This window comes from Cervus elaphus, chromosome 22 (genome assembly GCF_910594005.1).
Source record: "Cervus elaphus chromosome 22, mCerEla1.1, whole genome shotgun sequence".
NCBI classification, from domain to species: domain Eukaryota; kingdom Metazoa; phylum Chordata; class Mammalia; order Artiodactyla; family Cervidae; genus Cervus; species Cervus elaphus.
In genome coordinates this window covers 58,583,514-58,606,928 of record NC_057836.1, presented here as the reverse complement: position 1 = coordinate 58,606,928, position 23,415 = coordinate 58,583,514, and the positions used below count along the sequence as shown (strand labels likewise).

The 23,415-nt window shown below is 43.3% G+C and overlaps 1 protein-coding gene across 1 annotated transcript in view; it reads right to left on the bottom strand.

The window, feature by feature from the left end:
• CCDC38 (coiled-coil domain containing 38) overlaps positions 1–23,415 on the bottom strand; it is a 35,821-nt gene that overhangs the window by 5,722 nt on the left and 6,684 nt on the right. The window contains 11 exon segments of the mRNA XM_043881310.1: positions 3,125–3,260; positions 4,453–4,604; positions 6,298–6,367; positions 10,560–10,566; positions 11,519–11,647; positions 13,412–13,569; positions 18,019–18,099; positions 18,223–18,386; positions 20,691–20,755; positions 21,226–21,391; positions 22,489–22,589. Coding sequence (XP_043737245.1) covers positions 3,125–3,260; positions 4,453–4,604; positions 6,298–6,367; positions 10,560–10,566; positions 11,519–11,647; positions 13,412–13,569; positions 18,019–18,099; positions 18,223–18,386; positions 20,691–20,755; positions 21,226–21,391; positions 22,489–22,589 — 1,229 coding nt within the window.

Below are 23,415 nucleotides of genomic sequence, written 5' to 3'. Positions count from 1 at the left end.
CTTATTACTTTAAGTTCCCCCTGTCAAACAGGAGAGGAGCAGACAAGGAAAGATGTTTTATTAAGATAACAAGAACAGCATAAGAAACAGGATTGGGGAATGATGTATGAAAAACAGATTGAGGGCCTGGCGCAACAGGGCAGAAGGACCTAGAAAAAGGGAGCTCCAGGCATAGATAGGCCTGCAGATGACAGAGAAAGTGTAGGGCCACCAGATGGTGGGCCCACCCAGAGCACCTCGGAGGAGAGGCAGCCAAGAGAGGCTGCAAGCAGCGGGAGGAGCTGCGGCCCCGTGCTGCTGGCGGGACAGGGTCTTGGGAGGTTTGAGTTCTGGGCAAGAACTGGATGCCTTTAGCAATGAATGGGACGTGGACAGGGGTGGGGGGAGAAGTCGAGAAGACATTTAAAGTCCTTTCCAACTCAAGGATTCTGTCATTCTAATTCAGCTCACTTTCTGCTAAGTGCTGACCACAGACAACTTTCCCAGTTGAACTTGATCAGCTCCCTGTGCCAAAGAACAAAATCAGAGAAGAGGGCATTCAGCAAATTGAACAAAGGGATATTTTACACGCCACTTCATGTTCAGTGAACAAACAACTGCACGAAACAACATGTATGACTCTCAGAAACATAACTTGAGAGAAAGAAACCAGACAAGCGGGTATATTAATGATTCCAGTTATATACAGTTCAAAAACATGAAAGTTAGTTGATGGTGTGAGAGTCAAGGTAGTGGTGACCTTGGCTGTCCGGGGGAGACCAGAAGCGGGCAGGTGGGAAGCTTCTGGGGCTGGCACATGGTGTGCTCACTCTGAGTAAATTCCTTGGGAAAGAAACTTGGGATTTGTGCAATTTTCAATATTACATTAGAGTTAGATTTAAAGTTGTACACTGTGTACTGTTTTTAAAGTAAAACATTAAATCAAGGAAAAATGTTTTTAGGGGATTAAATACAGTTAAGAGTGGAAATCTTAAAAGAACAAAATACTCATAGCTCCAAAATACCTATGATAATTTATGAATATCAGAATTAGGCACTGCTCTGCTTATTCACTCATAAAGGACCATGTTTTGCACGTTTCAGTATATGAAAAGAATGGGAGTGGGGAAGCTGGGAAATTCTTAGAAAAGAACACTTTCCCCTGCCAGTTTTCCTGCTCTGCCTCTGCTTCTCTGCCCCAACATTTCACTTTTCTAAGAGACACTATGAATTATTAACTCCCAGTTTTTCAGAGTGTATAATACATGAATGCCAAAATTATACTTGTGACCAAAATGTCATAGTCTTTTAAAAAGTAATTTTCAGATCAATTCTGTCTTCTCCATTTCAGGATCGAGTTGCCTCAAAGTTTGAGTATTGAAATACTACTTTTTTTCATAGTCACCCTAAATTTGGAAAGAGCTTGTGGAGGGCACTGGGAGATACCACTGATATCTACCTGACATTTTTCATGTTAATCAGCTTCAGAACTATTTAAAACAGACTGAAAGGGTGAAAACAACCCAAGTGTCCATTGACAGAAGAATGGATAGACAAATTATGATATAAAAATATAGTGGAATATTATTTAGCCACAAAATGAATAGGCTTCTGACTCATGCTACAATGTGGATGAACCTTGAAAACATGCTAAGTGAAATAAGCCAGACACAAAAAGTCCAGAAACTGTATACTTCCATATGTATGAACCACTGAAAACAGGCAAGGGGTTCCCTGGTGGCTCAGTGGTAAAGAATCCACCTGCCAATGCAGGAGACGGGGTTTCAATCCCTGGGTCGGGAAGATCCCCTGGAGAAGGAAATGGCAACCCACTCCAGAATTCTTACATGGGAAAGAAAGTACGGACAAAGAAAGGATCCTGACAGCCTACAGTCCATGGGATCGCAAAAAGAGTTGAACACAACTTAGTGACTAAACAAGACAGACAAATTTATAGAGATAGAAAGTAGAACAGAGGTTACCAGAAGCTGGAAGATGGGAGAATTGGGGAATTATTGTTTAATGGGTACAGAGTTTCTATTTGGGAAGATGGAGAAGTCCTATAAATAGTGGTGATGATTATGCAGCATTGCAAATATAGTTAATGCCACTGAATCGTACGTTTGAAATGGCTAAATGGTCAATTTTATGATATGTATATTTTGTACCACAATTTTTTTAAAGGTGTAAAAAAGACTGCATTGAAGAGCTGAAAGGTGACTATCATCAGGCTTTTCGCTCTAGCAGTGCACAGCCCCATCCCTTCCTTCCTTGGTGTTACACCACATAAGAAGTGTGGACTGTGACTGCAGCCAAACACAGGTTTGTTTTTGTAACCCTGCCTGCTTATGGGTGAGGGAGCACAGTCATCTTCTGATAGAGTCCCCTTAAATCTATCCCTGTTTGAAAGTCAAGTTCATAACTATAATTGTGATATTAGTCTCACATACGAGTTTTGAATTTTTATTTCATTCAAGATTTTACAAGGAAACCAATGCTAGCTGGAGTTTATTATGGGTCTTAAAACTAGCCTGATCATTCATTCAACAAACATTTATGGAGCACCTGCTTTATAAGGTTGCTAAACTTAGCTGAATAGAAGGGTAAGACAAGCCTTGCCCTAGGGTTTGCATCCAGCTGGGAGAGACCTGCATGCAAACAGGTGAGCACACTAGTGTATGTCACAGGTGCTCTGGTGATAGATCTCTGCGGACCCCGGAGGGGTCACAACCTATTACAAGCTCAGTGTTGGGAAGACACTCCATTCAGTGCTGAGTCAGTGCTTCCTGTCTTCATTATTTGCCCTTCAAACTAATACCAAAACGATCACAGGCAGTGAACTACTTCATATGTATAGTCATGTGTATACTGACTAAGACAAATATATTTATAGGTGGGGAAATCTCAGCATCATACTTGGTAACCTTTTAAGAGAGTGCCAATGATAATTGAATGTTTTCTATCTGTTGTGTAAGTTGGCTATTACATATTAACAAGGTAATTTCAAAGCAGGTTTTCAGCCTCTGTCATTAACCCAGGACTTGTGGTTTGCTTAATCCTCCTATTCCAATACTTAAGACACAGAGAATGCAGATTCTTATTACCATGAGCCAAAATAAAATTACTGCAGGCAAAGAATGATTACCTGAGCATCTGAGTTATATTCTCCAAAACTAAATAGCCTGGACCTTAATTCCAACTCTGCTGCTTTTTCTTCTTCTCTTACACAATTGGCCTTGAGCAATTCCTTGTGTTCCAAAAGAAACTCTATGTTGGTATTTCTATTGCAAAGAAGAAAGAGACCCTTATCTGTAATTTATGATTCAGTGAAATAAACCACAGTCAGGAGCTTCAACACTCTCCAGATCATGTGTCAACATCCTATGTCTAGTAAACCAAATAGAAGTTCATATTTTAAGACATCGACAAAGTACTTGCAACTTTTCAGGTTAAAGTAAGAAAAATAAATGCACAGATGCTTTTCAACGTCCATCAGGAAGTATTTTCTCACCCCTCTACTTGTGTGGCTCCCCTGAGTCCCCCAAATAGAAAAAGCAATAGAATTGAGGTATTGGAAACCCAGGCTGGGTGACCTAGGATGTCACTGTTCTCAAACCTGACTGATAATCAGAATACCTGGGGAGCCACTGGGAAAAGTCAGAGACTCCTGCCTCCTTACTTAGAGCTTCTGATATAGATCCCGCTTTTCCTGCCCAACCATACCCACCCCATCCCTTCATGTCATGGTGGGGGCACCGTACACTGAGGACTGGAAGTGAGGAGACAAGGATTAAAAGGAGACAGTAGTTTACTGGGTGGCTATGAGATTATGGTTTTAAGTTCTTCTAATATGTCCCAAAGTTCAATGCAGTTTGACTTAACTGTTTAAAAAGATTGACATCTTCTGGTGCATATGAGTCTTCCTAAAAAGGTTCTGCACATTTTTACAATGACTATTAGAGAGGAAGGAATATTTTGAGTCATCAAATCCAGCCCCCTTCCCAACAGAAATCGCTTTTATAATAGCCCTGATATTGATATGTACATTATAAAATGATACAATATTTAAGTAATGAAAAAACTTTTGCTGAGAGTCACAGCCAAGGAAAATGAGTTTATTAGCATTATCATCCAAAGCATGATTTGGTCAGCCAGATGGCAGCGTAAAACTGCATTGAACAAAGAGTAAGGCAGTAGGTGACATTTTGATTCTTTGTAACCTTCTATATTGTCTTATTCTTGCTAGCTAGGAAAATATTTTGAAAAGTGAAAGGAATTAGGGACTAAAACTAAAACCAGTCTATTCTGTGTAAATATAATTCCTACTTTTTACATTCTGCCGTGTGAACTATTAATAAAAATCCCTCCTAGAGCCTGGGAGACCACAAGGAGGGGCCATGCCTAAATAAAGGCAGGCTTCGTCTCTGATTGGAGACTGGTTAACAGAGTGTCTGCTTGCTTTTTATGACTTACATTTTATCCTGTATAACTTTTTCTCTTTTATTTACATCTTCAAGATTTTCATCTACATCTTGGGAATATTGTACCAAAGTAAGATTCTGCTCTTCCAGCTCTGTGAGGACTTGAAGTAACTCTTCAGGTTCTTTGAAATAAAGTTCTGGCTCCTAAATCAATAATGAGGAATGTCATTAATTCACTTAACGTGCTACCTACACACATGCGACTTATCTGGGAAGAAACAGCGGGTGATGGAGCGCTGCTCCGATTACAAGGGAGACATGGGCAGCCAGTGACCACAGCCTACTTCCATGTGAGAGCTGGCCTTAGGGAAGGGAACACTCTGGGTGTTGCGGGGGAGATGAAGTTTATTAGAGAAGGGGAAAGGAAGAAGAGAGTGGGGAAAAGAGAAAGAAGAGGGGTGGAGCGGAGGAGGAGGCGAAAGCAGGGGAAAAGGAAAGGCAAGTTTCTAGGGAAAGACAAGAGAGAAGAAGGAGAATGAGGAAAGACAGAGGACTAAGTGAAGGTCATTGTCTCCCCACATTTTAATAATTTTCTGTTTTCTAAAATTTTAAGTATAAGTTTATATCACTTTAAATAAATTTAATTTATAGCAAGATGACTTGGATATTTGCACCCCCACATTCATCAAATTTACTGTAGCCAAGAAGTGGAAGCAACCTAAATGTTCATCAATGGATTGATGGATGGATAAAGAAAATATGGTCTATCCACCCTTAAAAATAAGGAAACCCTGTGATTTGCTACAATATGGATAAACCCAAAGAACATAAGGACAGGAGACTAAATGAAATAAGCCACTCATGAAAAGACAAATACTGCTTCCACTTTTACGAGGCATGTAAAGTAATCTAAGTCTTAGAAATATAAAGTAGAATGTGGTTGCTAGGGGCCAGAGGGAGCAGGCATCGGGCAGTTGTTCAGTGGGTGTATAGTTTCCATTGTACAAGATGAAAAAGTTCCAGAGGTCTGTCACACATCAGCGTGTTAATAGTTAATGCTGCAGGATCATACACTGACTAGTTAAGATGGTAAGTTGTGCTTTTCCACACACACAGACACACACAAAGGTGATTTGGATAAGGTATGTTATATATAGTATACAGACAATGCTTGTAAGTGTTTTTTGTTCCTTTTCTGTGAGTTTCTGTGGTTGTATTTAGGGTGAGATTAGCTCACAATCAGACCTGTAGCCACAAAGAGCTGTTTTGTTGAAGGTCAGTTTATCTCACAGTCCAGCTACTCAATATATCTCAAGCCCCCATAAAATGAAAAATAATCAGAAGGTGGTTATTTTCACAGGAAGATTGTAGATAATATATATCTCCTAAATTGTTACCTTCTAAAGGACACTTATTTACTTATAATTTTTTAAAAATCTTTTGGCTGTGCCTCACAGCATCCAGGATCTTAGTTCCCCCAACCAGGATCGAACCCATGCCCCCTGCAGTGGAAGTGTAGAGTCTTAACCACTAAACTGCCAGGGAAGTCTTGACATTTATTTTTCACCAAACGTCTGATGACAAACATGAACTATATATACAACTAGAGAACAGTGTTAAAATCGTATTTTCGGGGATTTCCATGGTGGTCCAGTGGCTAAGGCTCCGTGTTGCCAATGCAGAGAGCCCAGGTTTGTTCCCTGGTCAGGGAACTAGATCCCACATGCTGCAACTAAAACCTGGTGCAAACAGGTAAATAAATAAATTTTTTAAAATCATATTTTCTTCTGAAAGGTTGTGGAATATTTGGAACAGGACATTTTAATTTCAAATGAAGAAATAAGCATCTATACTTTTCACCAAACAATATTTAAGTCAAGACAAATAGTCTGGTTACCAGATCGTAGTCCATATCATCATCTAAAAAGAATTCCAAACTGTCTTCTGAACTGATACTCTCAGTTTGGCTGTAAAAGGAAAAGAAAATGCCTGATTTTGAGCCTTTTTCTATCAACAGATTTGCTTTCATTTCTAAGTTATGTTTGGAACCTAAATGTAACCTAGTTCTTTTAGGGAACTGCAGGAATCCATGGATTCCACGAGTATGCAAAAGAAAATCAGATTCATTCCCAGACAAGGGTGACACATGCAAACAAAGAAACCACAAGTAAGGGTGGTACCACGTGGCACTGATTATTTGAGGTGCATCCGTAAAATATCTTCTGTTCAGGCTGAGGAAATGCTGGTTGGGGAGTGGGGTGGGTGATGAGATACATACTTAAAGAATAGTTGTGTGGCTTGGCTCTGAAAGAATCCTTTAAGAAGGATAAATTGAAAATGATTGGAATGTTAAAAGGGCAGGGCCTAAGGAAGGAGTAAAGCGGCTGTTGGTGTGACCTGGGTAGGTAATGCTTGTAGTGATGGTGGAAAACAAGTCAGTGGCTGGGGGTCGGGAGGAGAATCTAGAGACGCAGGAAAGAAAGAATTCATGGGAACCAAGAGTAGAAGGAGCTACTGGGACAAAAAGAGAAGAGACAAGATGACTTCAGCGTTTGCCGTCTGTGAGCCTGGAGTAACGGAGGTCACGCTAACAGGAAGGAAAACACTTTTATGGATAGGATAAGGACAAGATTGGGCTTCCCTGGTAGCTCAGCTCGTAAAGAATCCCCCCCCCCCCGCCCCCGCAATGCAGGAGACCCAGGTTCGATTCCTGAGTCAGAAAGTTCCCCTGGAGAAGGGCATGGCAAGCCACTCCAGTATTCTTGCCTGGAGAATCCCCATGGACAGAGAAGCCTGGTGGGCTCCAGTCCTTGGGGTCACAAAGGGTCGGACACGACTGAGCACAGCACAAGGACCAGATGAACATTTGCTTTGTTCAGGCTGAGTTTGGGGACAAAACAGCCTACCTGGAGTTGCCCTTAAGCAATGGGAAGTATGCTGCAGGAAAATTGAGAGGGCCACGGAAGTCAAGGGATGCTTGGCAAACATTCCCTGAGAAAGCACTGGGTACCCCCGTTCAGTCCAGATCAATCTTCTCCCACCCCTCTGACACTGTTACCTTTTTGGTTTCTTTTCTTTGAGTCTGTTTTGCTCAGCCTTCCTCCCTCTCTTTCTACCCATCCTCTGGGGCTGACCCTCTCATAGATCCAACCACTACTGCATACCGCCTCCCACCTCTCTGTCTCTCCGGAGCTCTGGACTTGCGTGCCCAGCTTCCAGCTGAACATCAGTATCCACCTGGGTGTCCCACAGAGAGCTCAGACGAATGCATCCAAAGTCACACTCCTCATTTTCCTCTCAGGCCTGCTCCCCTTACTGTGTTCCGATACCTTTGAATGACAACACCATACACAGTTGCCACATGAGAAGTCTGGGAGTTATCTGTGGGCACTCTTTTTTGGGGGAAGCCCGTAGGTAGCACTTCCCTGCTTTGTCCCACAGCCTCTCCTTCTCTGTTCTGGCTGCCACTGTCTGGCTGGAGGAGATCTTTATCTCTCATCTGATGAACTGTGACCACAGGTTCCTAACTGGCCCCTCTCCCTCTAGTTTTTTCCATTGTTTCCTGTCCATTCTGTTCTCTAAAACATTACCATATCCCACTTTCTAAAATGGAAATCTGATTTGAGCCTCTGTCACATTCTTGCTAAAACCTTCAGTGACTCCCAGGGCACTTGGAACAAAACACAGACACGTTTGGGATGACCGCACTGCTTCCCTGCTCATGAGACAATGCCTAGTCTTGTCCACTTACACCCCGCAGCCCAGCCATTCTGAACAGATCCAAACACTGCCACCCTCGTGCCAGCAGGCCCCTCCCTCTTCACTGACCCCTCGTCCTCTCACCAGACGCAGCTTAGATGCCATCTGACCTGGAGGGTGTCCACTGATCCCGCCCTTGCTTCTTCAGCCCCTCACCTGTCCTCTGGGCTGAGAGTCGTTCCTTTGCGTGCCTGAGGACCCTGACTGTCCTTCCAATGGTATCATGGTGTGATGGAACTGACAAACTCCTTGTCTGCCTTCCTCACTAGATGGTGGGCTTGTTGAGAGCACAGACTGTCTTTTTTTTATTCTGGCCCTGTAGGGCACTCAGTAAATACGTGCTGAGTAAATGAAGAAGCTAAGCAGCAGAGAACTTTCTGAGAAAGTGAATGTGATGTTTGCGTATTACTTTGTGCTTCAACGTGGAAAATCCTTATGATGATGTTCTGTATTTGACTGTATCTTGACTGTACTGATGTCAATATCCTGTTCATGCTATTATACTGCAATTTTGCAACAGATGTTACTATGGGGGAAACTGGGTAAAGCATAGTGAGACCTCTCTGCATTTTTTCTTGTAACTGCATGTGAATCTGTAATTCTCTCAAAGTGAAAATGCAATTAAAACACAACAAAACAGTGACTCTAAAATGCCACAGAAGTAGAGTGGCCCCGAGGCCCCTGAAATTCAGAGTACAGTGTCTGTGTCAGCTTTTGCCATGGATAATACACTGCTGGCCCAGATACCTCCTTTGGGGTCAGAGTATCCATCCTGGACATCAATATATTTTCTTACAGCTCCCCTAGGGTCACTGGGGGCATCCCTGGTAGCTCAGCTGGTAAAGAATCCGCCTGCAATGCAGGAGACCCCGGTTCAGTTCGTGGGTCAGGAAGATCCCCTGGAAAAGGGATAGGCTACCCACTCCAGTATTCTTGGGCTTCCCTTGTGGCTCAGCTGGTAAAGAATCTGCCCGCAGTGTGGGAGACGTGGGTTCGATCCCTGGGTTGGGAAGATCTCCTAGGGAAGGGAAGGGTTACCCACTCCATTATTCTGGCCTGGAGAATTCCATGGACTGTATAGTCCATGGAATTGCAAAGAGTCGGACACAACTGAGAGACTTTCACTTCACTTCACTTCAGGGTAGCTAGGGTGGATAACTACCACTTTCTGAAATAATGAATATAAATGAGTCAATAATCAAGTAAGGGAAGAAACAAACAAAAAGTGCTTTCTAGTCCTATAGCAGCAATTTTGAAAGCCATGGTAAATTTGCAAATACATGAGTCAGCAGAGTAGATCAAAAACAACTAGGCAGTGGATTCTGAGAGGCAAAGACCCAAGAGGCAGGGTGTGGGTGGTTTCTGCAAATAGCAGATGTAGGCCCTCATCAAAGGATGCGGGAAGACCTGCGAGAACTTGGTCACCTGCCGAGCACACAGAAGTGGCAACCACTACCTCCAGCATCTCTTATGGTGGGTATGGACACGTGGCACATATGTTTAAGAAAGGCTAAAAGAGATATTGCTTAAAAAAAAAACACACACCATTTCCAAGAGAGGTAATCAATATGTACCGTACTTTGATAAGGATGATTTCTTTTCCTCTAGGTTGGGAGTGGTCCTCTTGCGTGATCTTGCTATTCAGAATGTCCAGGTGAAGTCCACATCGTTGGTGATGGTAGAGGTGAAAAGAACATGTAATTAGGAATGAGTGCTTGCTATTTGGTGAAAGGGATTCATTTTTCTGTACTGATATGCCCATTACTTTTAAAAAAATTATTATTAGAAACAATCGTATAGAAAATGGTGCTGTTTTATTCTATTGACTTTTGGTTCCAAGCATAAAATCAGAAATCACTGTTTGGGGTGGGGATGGGTACATATTGTCTAAAACATGGCACAAGTCAGGGACGTAAACGGTGAATATAAATCACAGTTCTCTTGTTACCTAATCATATACATTTTTAATCACAGATTTTAAAAGATCGAGACATAAAATAAAAATGGTGGACTTTAGTTATTACCAATGTCTGGGTCTGACCATGGTCTGAAACTGAGAAGTGGGCAACTGGTCTTGGATCTCTAAATCCACTGGCCCCCAGGTCATGCTTCCTCATGCCTGAGCTTTTGTGGCTTCCAACCACCCTTCTTGCTATTCTGTCTTGAAACTACAGCAGGCCTCACTCCCCAAACCCTCTACCTGGAAAGTCCCACTTATTCTTCAAAATCCAGCTGAGATGTCACCTCCTCTTAAAGACTTTTCTGAATGCCTTAGGGAGAGATCACATTTTTGGTTTTTGCCCCCAGGCCCCTCACCATCACTGCTGTATCATTTGTCCCATTACACTGTATTTGTATAGTTCCAGCATGCAGAACTATATCCTATTCATCTTTGTGTACTTGGAGTCTCATAGTATGCCTCCAGTATATCCAAGATGAGTGGGGGAAGGAAAGAAAATGGACAAAGAACCAGTGGATTCTAGCACCACCGTAAATGAGCGTCTTAAGTTTTTAAGCTAATACTGGAACACATGTTACTAAAAACGTCTTGGGAAGGGATGCTATTCAAGCTGAGTGACTCCTATATTCAAGATTTTAAAGAGAAGAAAATATGGGCCCCACTACCTACTTCCTCTACACTCCCCTCCCCTGCACCCTACTCCAGATCCTCCAACAGACAAAGCAGTATATCTTAAATAATTTGGGTCCAAATCGGCCTCACGCTCTGAAAGAACCTTTTCAATCAGCTGGCCAAGTGCACTATGCCAGTGTTGTTTCTGGGCAGACAAATTGTATGGATGAGCTTTACCCCTACCACTAAATAAATACCTCTGATGGTTGGCAGCAGGGTAAAGGGGAAATAGAGTCACTGGAAGTCAGCTTGCCTGCTGGCGTCGAATGACTACAGGGCAGGGGTTGGGCAGGGGTTGAGGCTGAAAGTACCCTTAGAGTTGATTATGAGCATGGTAGAGCTTCCTCAGTCTTTCCAGTTATTTCCCTGAGTCACTGGCCAGTGACAGTCACCTGGTTGCCATTGGCCTGGATTGTTGGGCCCTGGGAATTGGTCCACCAACACCAGAGGAATAGGCTTGAACCAGAGGAATGAGGAGGCCCAGCCAGGAAGGACCTCAGAGGATGTGCTAGTCAACCAGGGACAACTTGTACAAGATCCTCTGCCCCTGACTTCTCTGCCGGTTCTATTCATTCGCCCACCTCTCTGAGTTCTGTAATAATGCCTGGAGAGAGAGAAACAGAACACCTTGCCCCCAGGATTCACGGTGATGTGGACACTAGGCTCTGCTTTTCAGCGCAGTTTATAGGCCCTGCGTCTCCACTTGAAGAGGGGCACCTTCTCTGACTTTACTTTTGTGGGTGAAGTGCCAAAGATCTAGTGTTACCTTGGCTACCTCTTCCCAGAGAAGAATCTTCCGAAAATGATGTCCTCCTGGACTCATCAGTGGTACCCTCTCTTCTCCTTGCACTTAATTCTAGAATGGAAAATAAACAAGTTGGAGTGGGGGAACACTTCTGAGAATGAGAGCTTTCTTTCAGGGTGAAGACCAAGTTATTGTGAAAATTTCCAGGGGCAAATGTAAGATGGGGACATGGTAACCAGCATATGTATTATGCAGCTAGCCAGGGCTGGTCTCGGGAGAAGGCAGGATGGATGAGAACTAACCTAGAGGGCCTGAAGAAGTCTCTTTCCCACGTCCGTCTATCAGAACTTCTAAAATCCTGGTGTTAACCATCCAACCCTCTGGAATGAGACTCAGAGCTTTCTGAGCATCCTAAGTTAGAGGACAAGTCTAGGAGCACTGAATCCTAAGCTGTTAAATGCAAATTCTTCTGTTTTCCTTCCCATGTGTTTTCTCTCTTGTCAAACATCACATATTGAGTTTAACCCGACATCATGATTGTACTTGACACTTTATACACACGATCTCATCTAAGCACGCACAGCACAAGGGGAGACCCAAGGGAGCTGAGCAGGGCAGCCGCCCTGGCGTGCTAATAAAGGCTTATCAAGCGGCTCTCAGGCAGAGATTCTCCCTGATTGGTGACCTGCCGGTTTCAGTGGCATACGTGCTCTCACCCCTAAGGCTCGGGACGAGCCCTCAGCGGACGGGTCTCTGTGTGGCTTTCTCCCCTCGGTGCTCTGCTTGGGGGGCCCAAGCCACCACGATGGCCTCCCTGCCCCCAGCTCTGTCTTCTCCGTCCACAGAGACCACCGAGGCCCCTCTCCTCACTGAGTCCTGGAGTGCTCTCCAGGCGGGGCCCTGTGGCCAGCACAGGGCTCACTCCTGAGTTTCCCTTCTCTCGGGGGTTGCTTTGATGTCTTAACATTGTTGTTCCCTGTGTTTTTCAGGCAAGAGGATGTGTCTGGTCCTCATTACCCCAGTGTTGCTGGGAAGGCTGTCTTCATCTTTGATTTGTGACCCTACGTTCATCACTTACGTATGAAATTCTTACACGTAATAGGATCTATTCCTGTTCTGCTGAGCTTCTTAATACCAGTACCATACAGTTTTCATTTCTGAGACTGTGATAATCTTTGGATTATTTAGACGTTATTATTAAGATGTTATATAACATCTTGAAGGATAAGTAACACACCCACCCTCACCTTCTTAGTTCAAAAGTATTTGTCTATCTTTCTAGATGAAGCTCAGAATCATCGTGCAAAGATCTACCTAACCCAACTCTCTGATGAATTTTTGGTAACATTTTTATTATACTTCCATAAAGCTTATACATGAATTTCAGAAAAATTGGCAACTTTACAAAATCAATCTTCCTATCTGATAACATATATCTCATCTGTCAAATCTCCTGGTCACACACTGAAGGTTGTTATTGCTTTCTTGAATGTAACTTCCTTGTGTATTTTCTAATAAAGTTAACCTGTTTAGCTTAATATAGTAGGTTAATAAAGTATAATTGACTTTGTGTCCAATTACTCTACAGAGTGTTTTAACAAGTCAAATTGTTTTTCAGGTTTTTTATTGGGGAGAGGTTTGTAGGTATGCTATTCTCACTATCTACAAATAAAATATTTTCTATTTTTCCATAATATATTTTTATTGCTTCATATTTGAAATTAACCTGAGTTTCCAAATTAATAATTTATAATAACAGAATTAGTGGGATTGTTCAGGGTCTGCCTAAAATAAAAATTCTAACTATTTAGTAACAAACACTGAAGCAGAATATTTTAGAATTAGGATATGTACTCAATTGAATATGGGACTTACTTGTTATTATACTTGGAACCACGACATTCACATTTTCTTTACTCCTTGACACCCTTTTCATTGCTTGCTGGATTTGCCATTGTTTTGGAGACAGTTTCAGCAGAAAAAACCCATATTTCATGTACTCTCTAAGGAGGAATTCTGTTTTTGCTATTTCACTACTCAAAAGAAAAATAGATATGGTTAGATATACTTGTGTGAAAGCATATTGATTTTTTAAATAGGTTTTACAAAAGTCATTCTCTTGATCATGTATTTGAATAATAATTTGCTTAACAAACACTGTAAATATAGCCATAAAAATAGGGATTCAATAAGCTATGAGACAAGAGGCAAGAAACTGTAGGAATGTTATTTGAACAAAAATGCCCAAGGATAGGCACATATAGAAGAGACTGATGATCAGCTTACTGGGTAACAGCTCACCACCCAACATGCATAGAAGCCAATATCACGGCACCAGCTTGTGAGAAAAGAAAGAGCATTCTTGAGATTCACTGGCAAGAAGACAGGAGGCAAGCCTCTTAAATCTGTCTCCTTCCTAGTCAGCCAACCTCTCAATAAAGCTCTTTCTTTTCTCAAAAGCTGGTGCCACAGTATTGGCTTCTATGTGTATCGGGCAGCGCGTCCTTGCCTGGAACAACTTTGGTGAACCACAAAGGGACCTTGGTCTTATGAGGCCACAGGTGCTGTGGCGCCTAGCGGAGCGTGTGCCCTCGCCACCAGAGCGGCCACCTAGACCAAGTTTGTCTAGAGGGTCGGCCGTCGGGTTCCTGCTCCTCCGGCCTCGCACGCCAGGCTCCTTGGCACTACTTTCACTTTTGAGAAAAGAAGCAACTCCCAAATCAGAAGTCTTTCGGATGAGTAACCTCAATAAAATGCACCTGTCTCTGTCTAATAACCTTCTCAGGATTATGGGTTACAGCCCCACCCTGGGGAGATTTTTGTTGGGTTAGAGTCCCAAGGCTAAGATCATGTATTAGAGTCCCACTCTATGGGAGACAGTATAAAAGGTTGTAGCCACTGAGGTACTCGAAGGATGGGGTTAGAGTCCCAGGCCTTTGAATTTTGTTGTTTGTCTCTGTTTATCTACATCTGGCTGTTTTATGTGTTAGGATTGGCCAACGGGGGTTGGATGACTATAGCAAAACTTTATTAAACCAGATATGAATGAGGGCTCTCATTCTATAGAAGACTTAATGTTAACGGAGGTATGGGGTGTTTCTTCTGGTTTTTTTTTTTTTTCCACCTGAGCCTAATATGATTGCCTAATGGTATCGATACTGGTGTGTATTCTTAATGGAACCAGCCCTGATTACTTTGTTGGGGTGAGAGGATAAGGGATGAAGGAAAGCGTGTGAAGCAGGAGCATCCTCCACCCCAGCGAGACATATCCTGTTCTTGGGCTAAAGGAATTCTATATGGCTGGACAGATTATGTTGGTTTTCCCTCCCTGAGAATTTCAGCCCTTTTCTGTGAGCCAAACTAGCAGGGAGTTAGCACTAAACAGCTTGTAAGCCTCTCTCTACATAAAAGTAAAGTTTGCTTGGAAGAACAAACATAAGTGGTGGTGCTAAAGGCCAGGGGCTACACGGAGGCCTTGAGCTGATTGCATTCCACCTAGAAATAGCCCAGGTGTCTAGATTAGCTTGTTTGTGATTTCTGCCAGGGAGGTAAAATGTTTCGGTCATCTAGGAAGAATAATCCCAACATGCTCAGAAAGGAAGTGAGGGTTTGTATATTTCAGCCTCTATCTTCCTGAATTCCTCTCTCAAATTCATCTCTGACTGAGCTAAGACAGCCTCCTCCCTTCACTTTTTGCAAGGTGGTACAGTCATCTCTTTCACCCTCCCCCTCATCAGGTAAGTTTTCCAAACTGGCAAGTGAGACAGGCTGGACTTTCACAGATGCCTCTGCAGTAAGCAAGCCTGCCCCCAGTACACAGAGGGGAAACTATTAGGAGCCTCTGGCCAAACTGGCTCGTCTTGAAGCTGCTGGGAGCCTCCTCGGCAGCTGGGAGCATGGGTGGCGTTCGGGCCACAGTCCTGGCAATCATCTCTAATGGAAAGCTCTCAGTGTCCCGCAGGGAGCTTCACACCCACCCTGGCCATTTCTGACTGCTCACTGGCTTCTCCAGGGAGCTCTTACAGCCAAGTTGTGAATAGTCGCTACTGCATTTGCTTGCTTCTTTCCAGAAACCAGACTAGGATATGGAATTGGTTCCTACATGGTACAGTTCCCGCTTTCTCTCTCACACCTCCCAAGACTGACTGATTTCCCTCTGATTGCAGGGGGGAGGTGGGAAGGCATTTTCTTAGAGTTTTGCGATGCATAGACTATTCTCTTGGGTGTGAAATCTGGGGTGTTGATTTCGGAGTTGCTTGCTTGCACACTGTCTCTTGCTTATCCATTCTCAGAGGGGCCAGCTGACCCTCAGAACCAGCACTGAGGCAGAAAGTCCATCGAGGGGGCCAGGATCGAGTGTGCCTAGGTGCTCCCTATAAAGGAGCAGCATGTGCTCTGGGCCCCAGATTGGCAAACCCTGGTGCTTTCCATCACCTCCCATGAACCAAGGGTTTTCCAGCTGCAGCCAGCATTGCAGCATCCCATGGGCCCCGAGCCTCTTGTAAGACTGACGTCCAGGCCAATCTATACAGGCTGGGAAAAGGCAGCAGGCACTTGCTCACGGCAGTTGTTCCAGGTTCTTCCGTGGTTTTTCTGGCCAAGAAGCAAAGTGCTTTGAGCACAACAACAGGAGACAACGCAGTCAGCCGGCGGCAGAGCTCCAACTTCACTGGGGGCTTGTTTTCCCCCAGAGGACAGGCTCCCACGTGGAGTAGTCCTGGCTGTCCCACCATCAGCTCTGCCTCGCACTGCGAATATCAACTTTCCTCAGATCAAGAGAAAGCTGGTAGAAGACATCTGACTGGCTTCTCTAACTTGCTTTGCACTTTTTTTTCAGCAGCAAAACCATACTGGGTCTTTATATCAGAATAAGAATTTTTAGAACAGATGTAAAATTATGGTTCAAGGTAAGACTCAGAAAAAGCCTGTCCTGCCTGAAGTCAGAGCCTAATGATGATCTTGACTCACTACATTTGGCTCTCCTTGGGCGCCCAGTGTTTTCCTCTTTTTAAAAAAACCTTATTGAAGTATAATTGATTTACATGTTGTTAATTTCTACTGTACAGCAAAGTGATTCAGTTATATATACATTCTTTTTCATATTCATTTTCATTATCACAGGACATTAGGTATAGTTCCCTGTGTTATATAGTAGGAACTTATTATTCATTCTGTATATGAGTTTGTATCTGCTAATTCCAAACTCCATCCTTCTCCCACACCCTGCCCCTTGGCAACCACAACTCTGTTCTCTATGTCTGTGAGTCTATGTCAGAGATGAGGTCACAGGTGTCATGTTATTTTAGATCCCACACACAGGTGATGCATGGTCTCTGTCTCTTTCTGACTGACTTGGTGTGAGCGTCTCTGGGTCCGCCCGTGTAGCTGTGGATGGCGTTGTCTCGTGCACTTTTATGGCTGAGCAGTGATCCACTGTGTACACACACCGCATCTTTATCTGTTCGTCTGTCGACGGACACTGAGGCCGTTCCCATGCCTCGGCGACTGCAAGGAGTGCTGCAGTGAACACGGACACACCTGTCTCTCAAATTGCAGCTTTCTCTAGATTTATGCCCAGGAGTAGGATTTCAGGATCCCTGGGCAGCTCTGCTTTAGTTTTTTGAGGAAACTCCATACTGTGTCCTACAGTGGCTGCACCAATTTACATTCCCACTAACTGCAGAAGGGTTCCATTTTCTCCACACCCTTTCCGGCATAAGTTATTTGTAGACTTTTTAATGACGGCCATTCTGACCAGTGTGAGATAATACTTCGTACTTTTGATTTGCATTTCTCTAATAATTAATGATGTTGGGCATCTTTGCATGTACCTGTTGGCCATCTGCATGTCTTCTTCTAAATGTCTATTTAGGTCTTCTGCCCATGTTTGACTGGATTGTTTTTTGTTATTGAGTTGTATGAGCTATTTGTATATTTTAGAAATTAAGCCCTTGTTGGTTGCATCATTTGGTCCCATTTGTTTATTTTTTGCTTTTAGTTCTATTGCCTTGGGAAACTGACCTAAGAAAATATTGGTACATAAAATCCTCATTTTAATATCAATGTTAATTTCAACCAAGTGTGAGTACAAATATAACAAATACTGCCAATTATAATTGTAAGATAATTGTAAAAATAGTAAAAGCATCCTAAAATCAGAGAGGTGGGGGTGGGGGGTAACAGTGCCTTAGAATGAAGAAAAAAGAACATTTAGGAAATTTGTTTACCTCTAACATTGGTTTCCTTCTTTTCAGCTAATATCTTGTAATGACAAGTTAGAGAAACTTTTCAGCCAGAGGTCACTGTGTCCTGGTCCCCAGGTAGACACAATCCTTGATCAACAAATTACTTATTTTTAAAATGTGTTCATACTTATGAAATCACCAACTGATCAGGATTAGTCCCCCTGAGGTCTTGCCAGGCACCAGTAGATTTCAGTGGGGGCAGGGACAAACGATGGTAGAAGACAGGCCCGGCCTCACCTTTTCACCGACTGGATCTCCAAACTCGCCTTCTTGAGTTCTGCCGTCATTTGCAGCTTGTTTATAGTTTCCTGCGCCGCACTGGAAGGAACAGATTTATTAGTCTGTTTTGTATTGGGCCGTGTTCTGAGAAACTAACAAGAAGAAAGAAGGGGGTAAACAGTGATTTGGCCAAAGTGGGGGGGCGGGGGGAAGAAAACGAACATTTTGAGAGCATCTACAGATCTCTGGTCGTTTTCTCGAAGGAACTCTTCAAAGGCCGCCGCGTCTTCTTCGAGCTTTTTTTCTGCTTTCATGAGTTGCCTTTCCTTCATCGCTGTGTGTTTTTCAAACCTTAGAATGGTGTTTCTTTTGGTTGACAGAGTATACTGGGAATATTGAAAACACAAGTTCATCAAGAACATGATTCCACATTTCTAGCACATTTCAAAGGTCTCATAACAAAGGGGAAAATAACCTGCCTGGTCTGTGATCATTTGTATTAGAAATAATAGCGTGCTGCAGTGAAGGAATTTCATGAAGGAATTCTATTTTCAGGATAGTTAGAAGGGAGACTAATGCCTCTCTTTCACTTTTATGAAGAGGCTTGATATTGTTCCAAAATAGCCCCACAAATAAAAACAGCTATGTGTCTCCTCAGGCTCTATCCTAAAAAGGGGGGGAGGGGCATGTTCCATATTTCTCTAAAAAGCAGGTCCACTTAGTGTTACCCAGTGTCCTCCGCTACTTTCTAGGCCTTGGGAAATTGGATTGTCTGCAATCACAAAGGCTTTCCTATAGCAAGTACCGTGGGAGAGTCAGGGTCCAACAATTCCTCCAAGCCAGCCCCAGGGTCAGGGGGAGCGCAGGGCTGGGGGAGTGGGGTGGGAGAGTGTTTAGCCAGCCTCAAAGCACCCTGTTTAGATCCTCCAACGCAACTTTGATAGCTAGATTCTGTTTTGGTTTTGTTTTTTTTTTTTTACTACATAATGTAAAAATCTACTTGTATTTTTACTGCCATGCATGAACAATAAAGTATAAACAAAGCCACAAACATTATAATGTGAATGGATTAGAATGTGGAAATGCGATAACTTTAAATAAACAACAGCCAGGACTTCACTGGTGGTGCAGTGCAGGGGACACGGATTAGATCCTGGGTCCGGGAAGATCCCACGCGCCTCAGACAATGAAGCCTGCGCTCCACAACAGGATAAGCCACCGTGGGGAGGAGCCTGTGCACCACGACAAGGACCCAGGGTGGCCAAAAATAAATAATCAGTGAATTCACTTTTTAAAAATACAGTATTTCTAAATATGAATGGATGTAAAATAAAAGATTCAAGGAAAAAGGCAACCAAAACTTAGATACTCCATGTGTATAACCGCCAAATATTTATTACTTCATTTGCCAAGCAGTTACTGGGTGCCAGGTCTGTTTTAATGGTTCTGTTGGAGCAGTGAACAGAATAAAATGGATTGCTTCTGTGAGGTATTCATTCTAGCAGAGGGAGATGTCGGTTAAAGAGGAATAAGTGGTCCAGTGGGCCAGGGCAGGAGATTACCACCATGTGTAGCCCAGGAAAGACTCCCTGATACAGTGAAAACCTAACAGAGACTGGAAGGAAGTAGGGAGCAAATCATGTAGACATCTGAAAGAGGAATCTTCTTCCCAGAAGGAAAAGCGTCCTGTGCAAAGGTCCCGAGGGAGCGCAAGGAGGCCAGCATGGCTGAAGCAGTAAGCAAAGCACAGGATGGCAGGGAGGAGGTCAGAGAGTGAGCAGAGCTGGGGGCCAGGAAAGGCACCTCTTCAGCAGAGGAGGGGCCGGGACAGCCTGACTACAGGGGGCAAAACTGGAAGCAGGAGACTAGTACTCGGAAGTTACAATAATTCATGCGAGACCTGCTGGGGACGTGGACTACAGCGGCCGCAGAGCAGGTCGTGAAAAGCAGTGTGACTACAGATATATTTGGAAAAAAATACATCCCAAAGGGTATTTGGATGTGGGTTGTAAGAAGGAGGAGTTGAGGATAACCCCAATGTTTTGGGACAAAGTAACTCGAAAAATGGAATTGCTGTTGACAGAGATAGGAAACACTGCCTGAGATTCAGGTTTGCAGATACAGGGGAAAGGATAACAAAGGAAGTTTTGGAAATGTGAAGTCTGACATCCCTATAGAGCATCTTAAGTAGAGATGTTAAGAACTACGGTTATAGTCATTGGGTCTGAGTTGTACTGGTGAATATGGAGTTCAGGAAGGAAAATCAGAAGTAAATTTGGAAGCTCTTAATAGGATGGTAGGATTTAAAGCCTCCAGTCTGGAGGAGGGTGGATAGAGTGTAGGGTGAAGTGTGAGCCCTGGGGTATTCTAGCATTTTAAGATCAGGGCACAGAGGAACAAGAAAACTGTGAAGGAGTGAGCTGTCAGTGCTGTGGAAGAACCAGGACACAGAGGGTCCTGGGAACCAGCTGAAGAAAACTGTTTCAGGTGAAGATGATCACCTGGGCCAACAGATGCTAGAAGCAGAAGGAAGACTGAAATGACTGAACTGGGCTGGTGGAGTGACGACTGAGTGGGTCTGGGAGAGGCTGGGCCTGTCGTGGAAAAGTCAAACGTCCAGGTGAAAACGTGGCAGTGCGTTCAGCAAGTCTGCAATCCGGCTAACAGGAGAAAGAAAGAATTTTAACTACCTCGAGCATAAACCTGTCTCTCTGGTCATTAATAAATTCATGGGTGGTCCTTTTTGTGTCTGCACCTTTAAAGAAAATTGAAATAGACTTAGTTTGGTTCATTATCCCTCAGAGATGTTATATAAAATAAAGGCTGTGTAATTAAATTATTGCATACAATATGTATCTGAGTTTAAAAAATACTATACTTTTAGAAAAACTTTTTTCCTAGCCACTGAAAAGTTACTTTAACAATATTATAATAACTATCATTTATTTTATGTCCATATTCCAGGAACTTCACTAGACTCTTTACATCCATAATTTAATTCTTTTTTTTTTTCATAATTTAACTTAATTCTGTTAATACCTCCAATAGGTCCTGAAGCTCAGCGATGTCACGAAGCTTGTCCAAGATCACACAGCTAACAAGTGGCAGAAGGTATAGTCACTGGTATATCATTACCCAGCATTTGCTCCTTTTTCATACAGTTACCTGACACTAACAGTAAATATTCAAAATTATATTCTTAAACAAACAGTAATTTACACTTACCTTCTGTTAATCTGAGAATAAGAGTGGGATCTAGCCCCAGTCGTTCAACTGAGGCATCACCTGTGTCGGCGAAGATTGCTATTTGGCCCAGGTGTGAACGATTCTTCATTCTTGATGAAAAAGTAGACTTTTGGTAGACTTTCATGCTGCGGTTCATGAACTTTTCCTGCCCAAGTGAAAAAGTTTAACAGAATTTCTAATGTACCAAAATGATGTTGCCTTAAAATAGTGATCGTATATAAATATCATTTGCAACAGGTCCTTTTCTCAGTACTAGTTCGTTAAACAAGCAACTTCAAGTTCTCATGTCTGAAAGGTTTTGCCTGGTTTTCAATCCCTTCTCGTAGGAAGCTGAGCACAAAGAAAGAACAGTCAAACTTGATTAAACATGAACTTCACAAACAGGAGATTAGAAAGTGATCTGGTTTTAATTTCACAGTTTCATCTAGCTCAGAATGCAGGTCACTTGGAGATTCCATTGATTGAAAAGGATTGATTCTGTGGAATTGAAAACTTGAAAGCAAATAGACCTCCCAAGTAGACATTCAAAAAAAAAAAATCACGCAGTGATGTGAGGTCTGATCATACAAGCAGGGAAATTAACTGCAAGGCATAGTTGGGAAGTAGGCCACAGTTTCATACCAACTCATTCTAAAATGACGCCTCTTCCTCCACTTTTATTCCATCTTCCTCCCCAGTACACATATATACATTCTCTTATTTGCATCTGCCTGGCAAATTCTGACTTGTTTTTAATGATTCAGTTCTTGTTATGTCCTCAGTAGTCTCTGTACACATACCCCATCATGGCTCCCGCCACCCTCTTCCCTTTTTTCACCAACAAATACAAGTGTCCCTTTCTCTATGCAGGCCTCTGTTACTGTATTTCAACTCTAAGATGTCATTTGTAAGACGCACTATCATTTTATGCAGTGCCAGTGCTGAATGGCATCCCATCTATGTAGCTCAGTCCCAATTTCAGAAATCTGAAAATGCGAGAAAATGTGGGCATCAGAATCAGCGGATAGGGTATACTGTACCTGTCATACCAGAATGCAGTGCTGTGCGTGTATTCTCCAGTAGGTAGTGATCGCTAGCTCCCTACCACAGCTGGACGCTGTCCTAAGACAGCGATTACACCATCTCATAGCACAGTGGGAGACACGCAATCTGACATCTGACATCTCAACCCAGCAAAGTTCATAAAGGTGATGGCTAAGAGGGTATGATCCTAACATTGATTGCCACTGTGGTTTCTCTTACCCTTTTCTTTGCTGCCATTTCATTTTCTTTGAAGAGAAAGAGATCTTTAAAAAAGATCTTATATGGCCTGTCCTTTTTGATCGTCTCATCTTTTTCTTTCTCTGTTTAAAAAAAAAACAGAAAACTTCTGTTAATCCTCATGTTGACCAGAACAGCAAGGCTCCCACCATCCAGGGGAAAGTAAGTGAGGGCACCTGGGTCTCCGAGGAGGAGGATCCATGCAGCCTTGCCCCCAGCAAGGCCGGGATGTAGGGCCTGGATCACGGGGAAGGAGCCACAGTTCCTCTGATTCCCAGGGAAAGAGGGAGGAGCCGCTGCACCAAGCAGTACAAGGTAGATGAACAGACAACACTGGACTGATGAGACTGGCAGCAATTTAATCAGTCACATACACCCCAGTGTGGGAGGATGCCGTGGGCCACGCAGGGCCATACCACATCACACGCGCACTCAGGAGCAGCGGACCAGAAGGAGCGGCAGGAGGCAAGCTCTGTCACAACAAGAGGGTTGAATGACCTCTGTTCCTACAGGAGGACGTGACTGACTTGTCTGAATAGTTTCACAGGCTGGCAGGAAAGTGAAACCCATTATGTTGAAGAGCTATGGAGCGTAGCTGGTCCTGCTGATAGAGGAATTAGCTTCATGGGGAACACTTTCCACTTGGTGGATGCCAAATCTGCCAAGAGCAGGAGGACTTATGGTTAAGCCTTTAGAGGCCGCTGAGGCTCCAAGATGTCAAAGAAGAACATGAAATTTTAGGTTTGTAATAAATGAGCAGAGACAGTTGAGGTGAGTCCAGGCAGCTGGGCTTGGAGATGGAGTGTGGATGAGAGTAGGCAATAGGCTTGATGGCTGCCCCAGGTGAGGGAAGATAAGGTATGGGGCGCAAAGTATTGTCAAGATCCTAACTTTCGTGGGTTCTGGTGG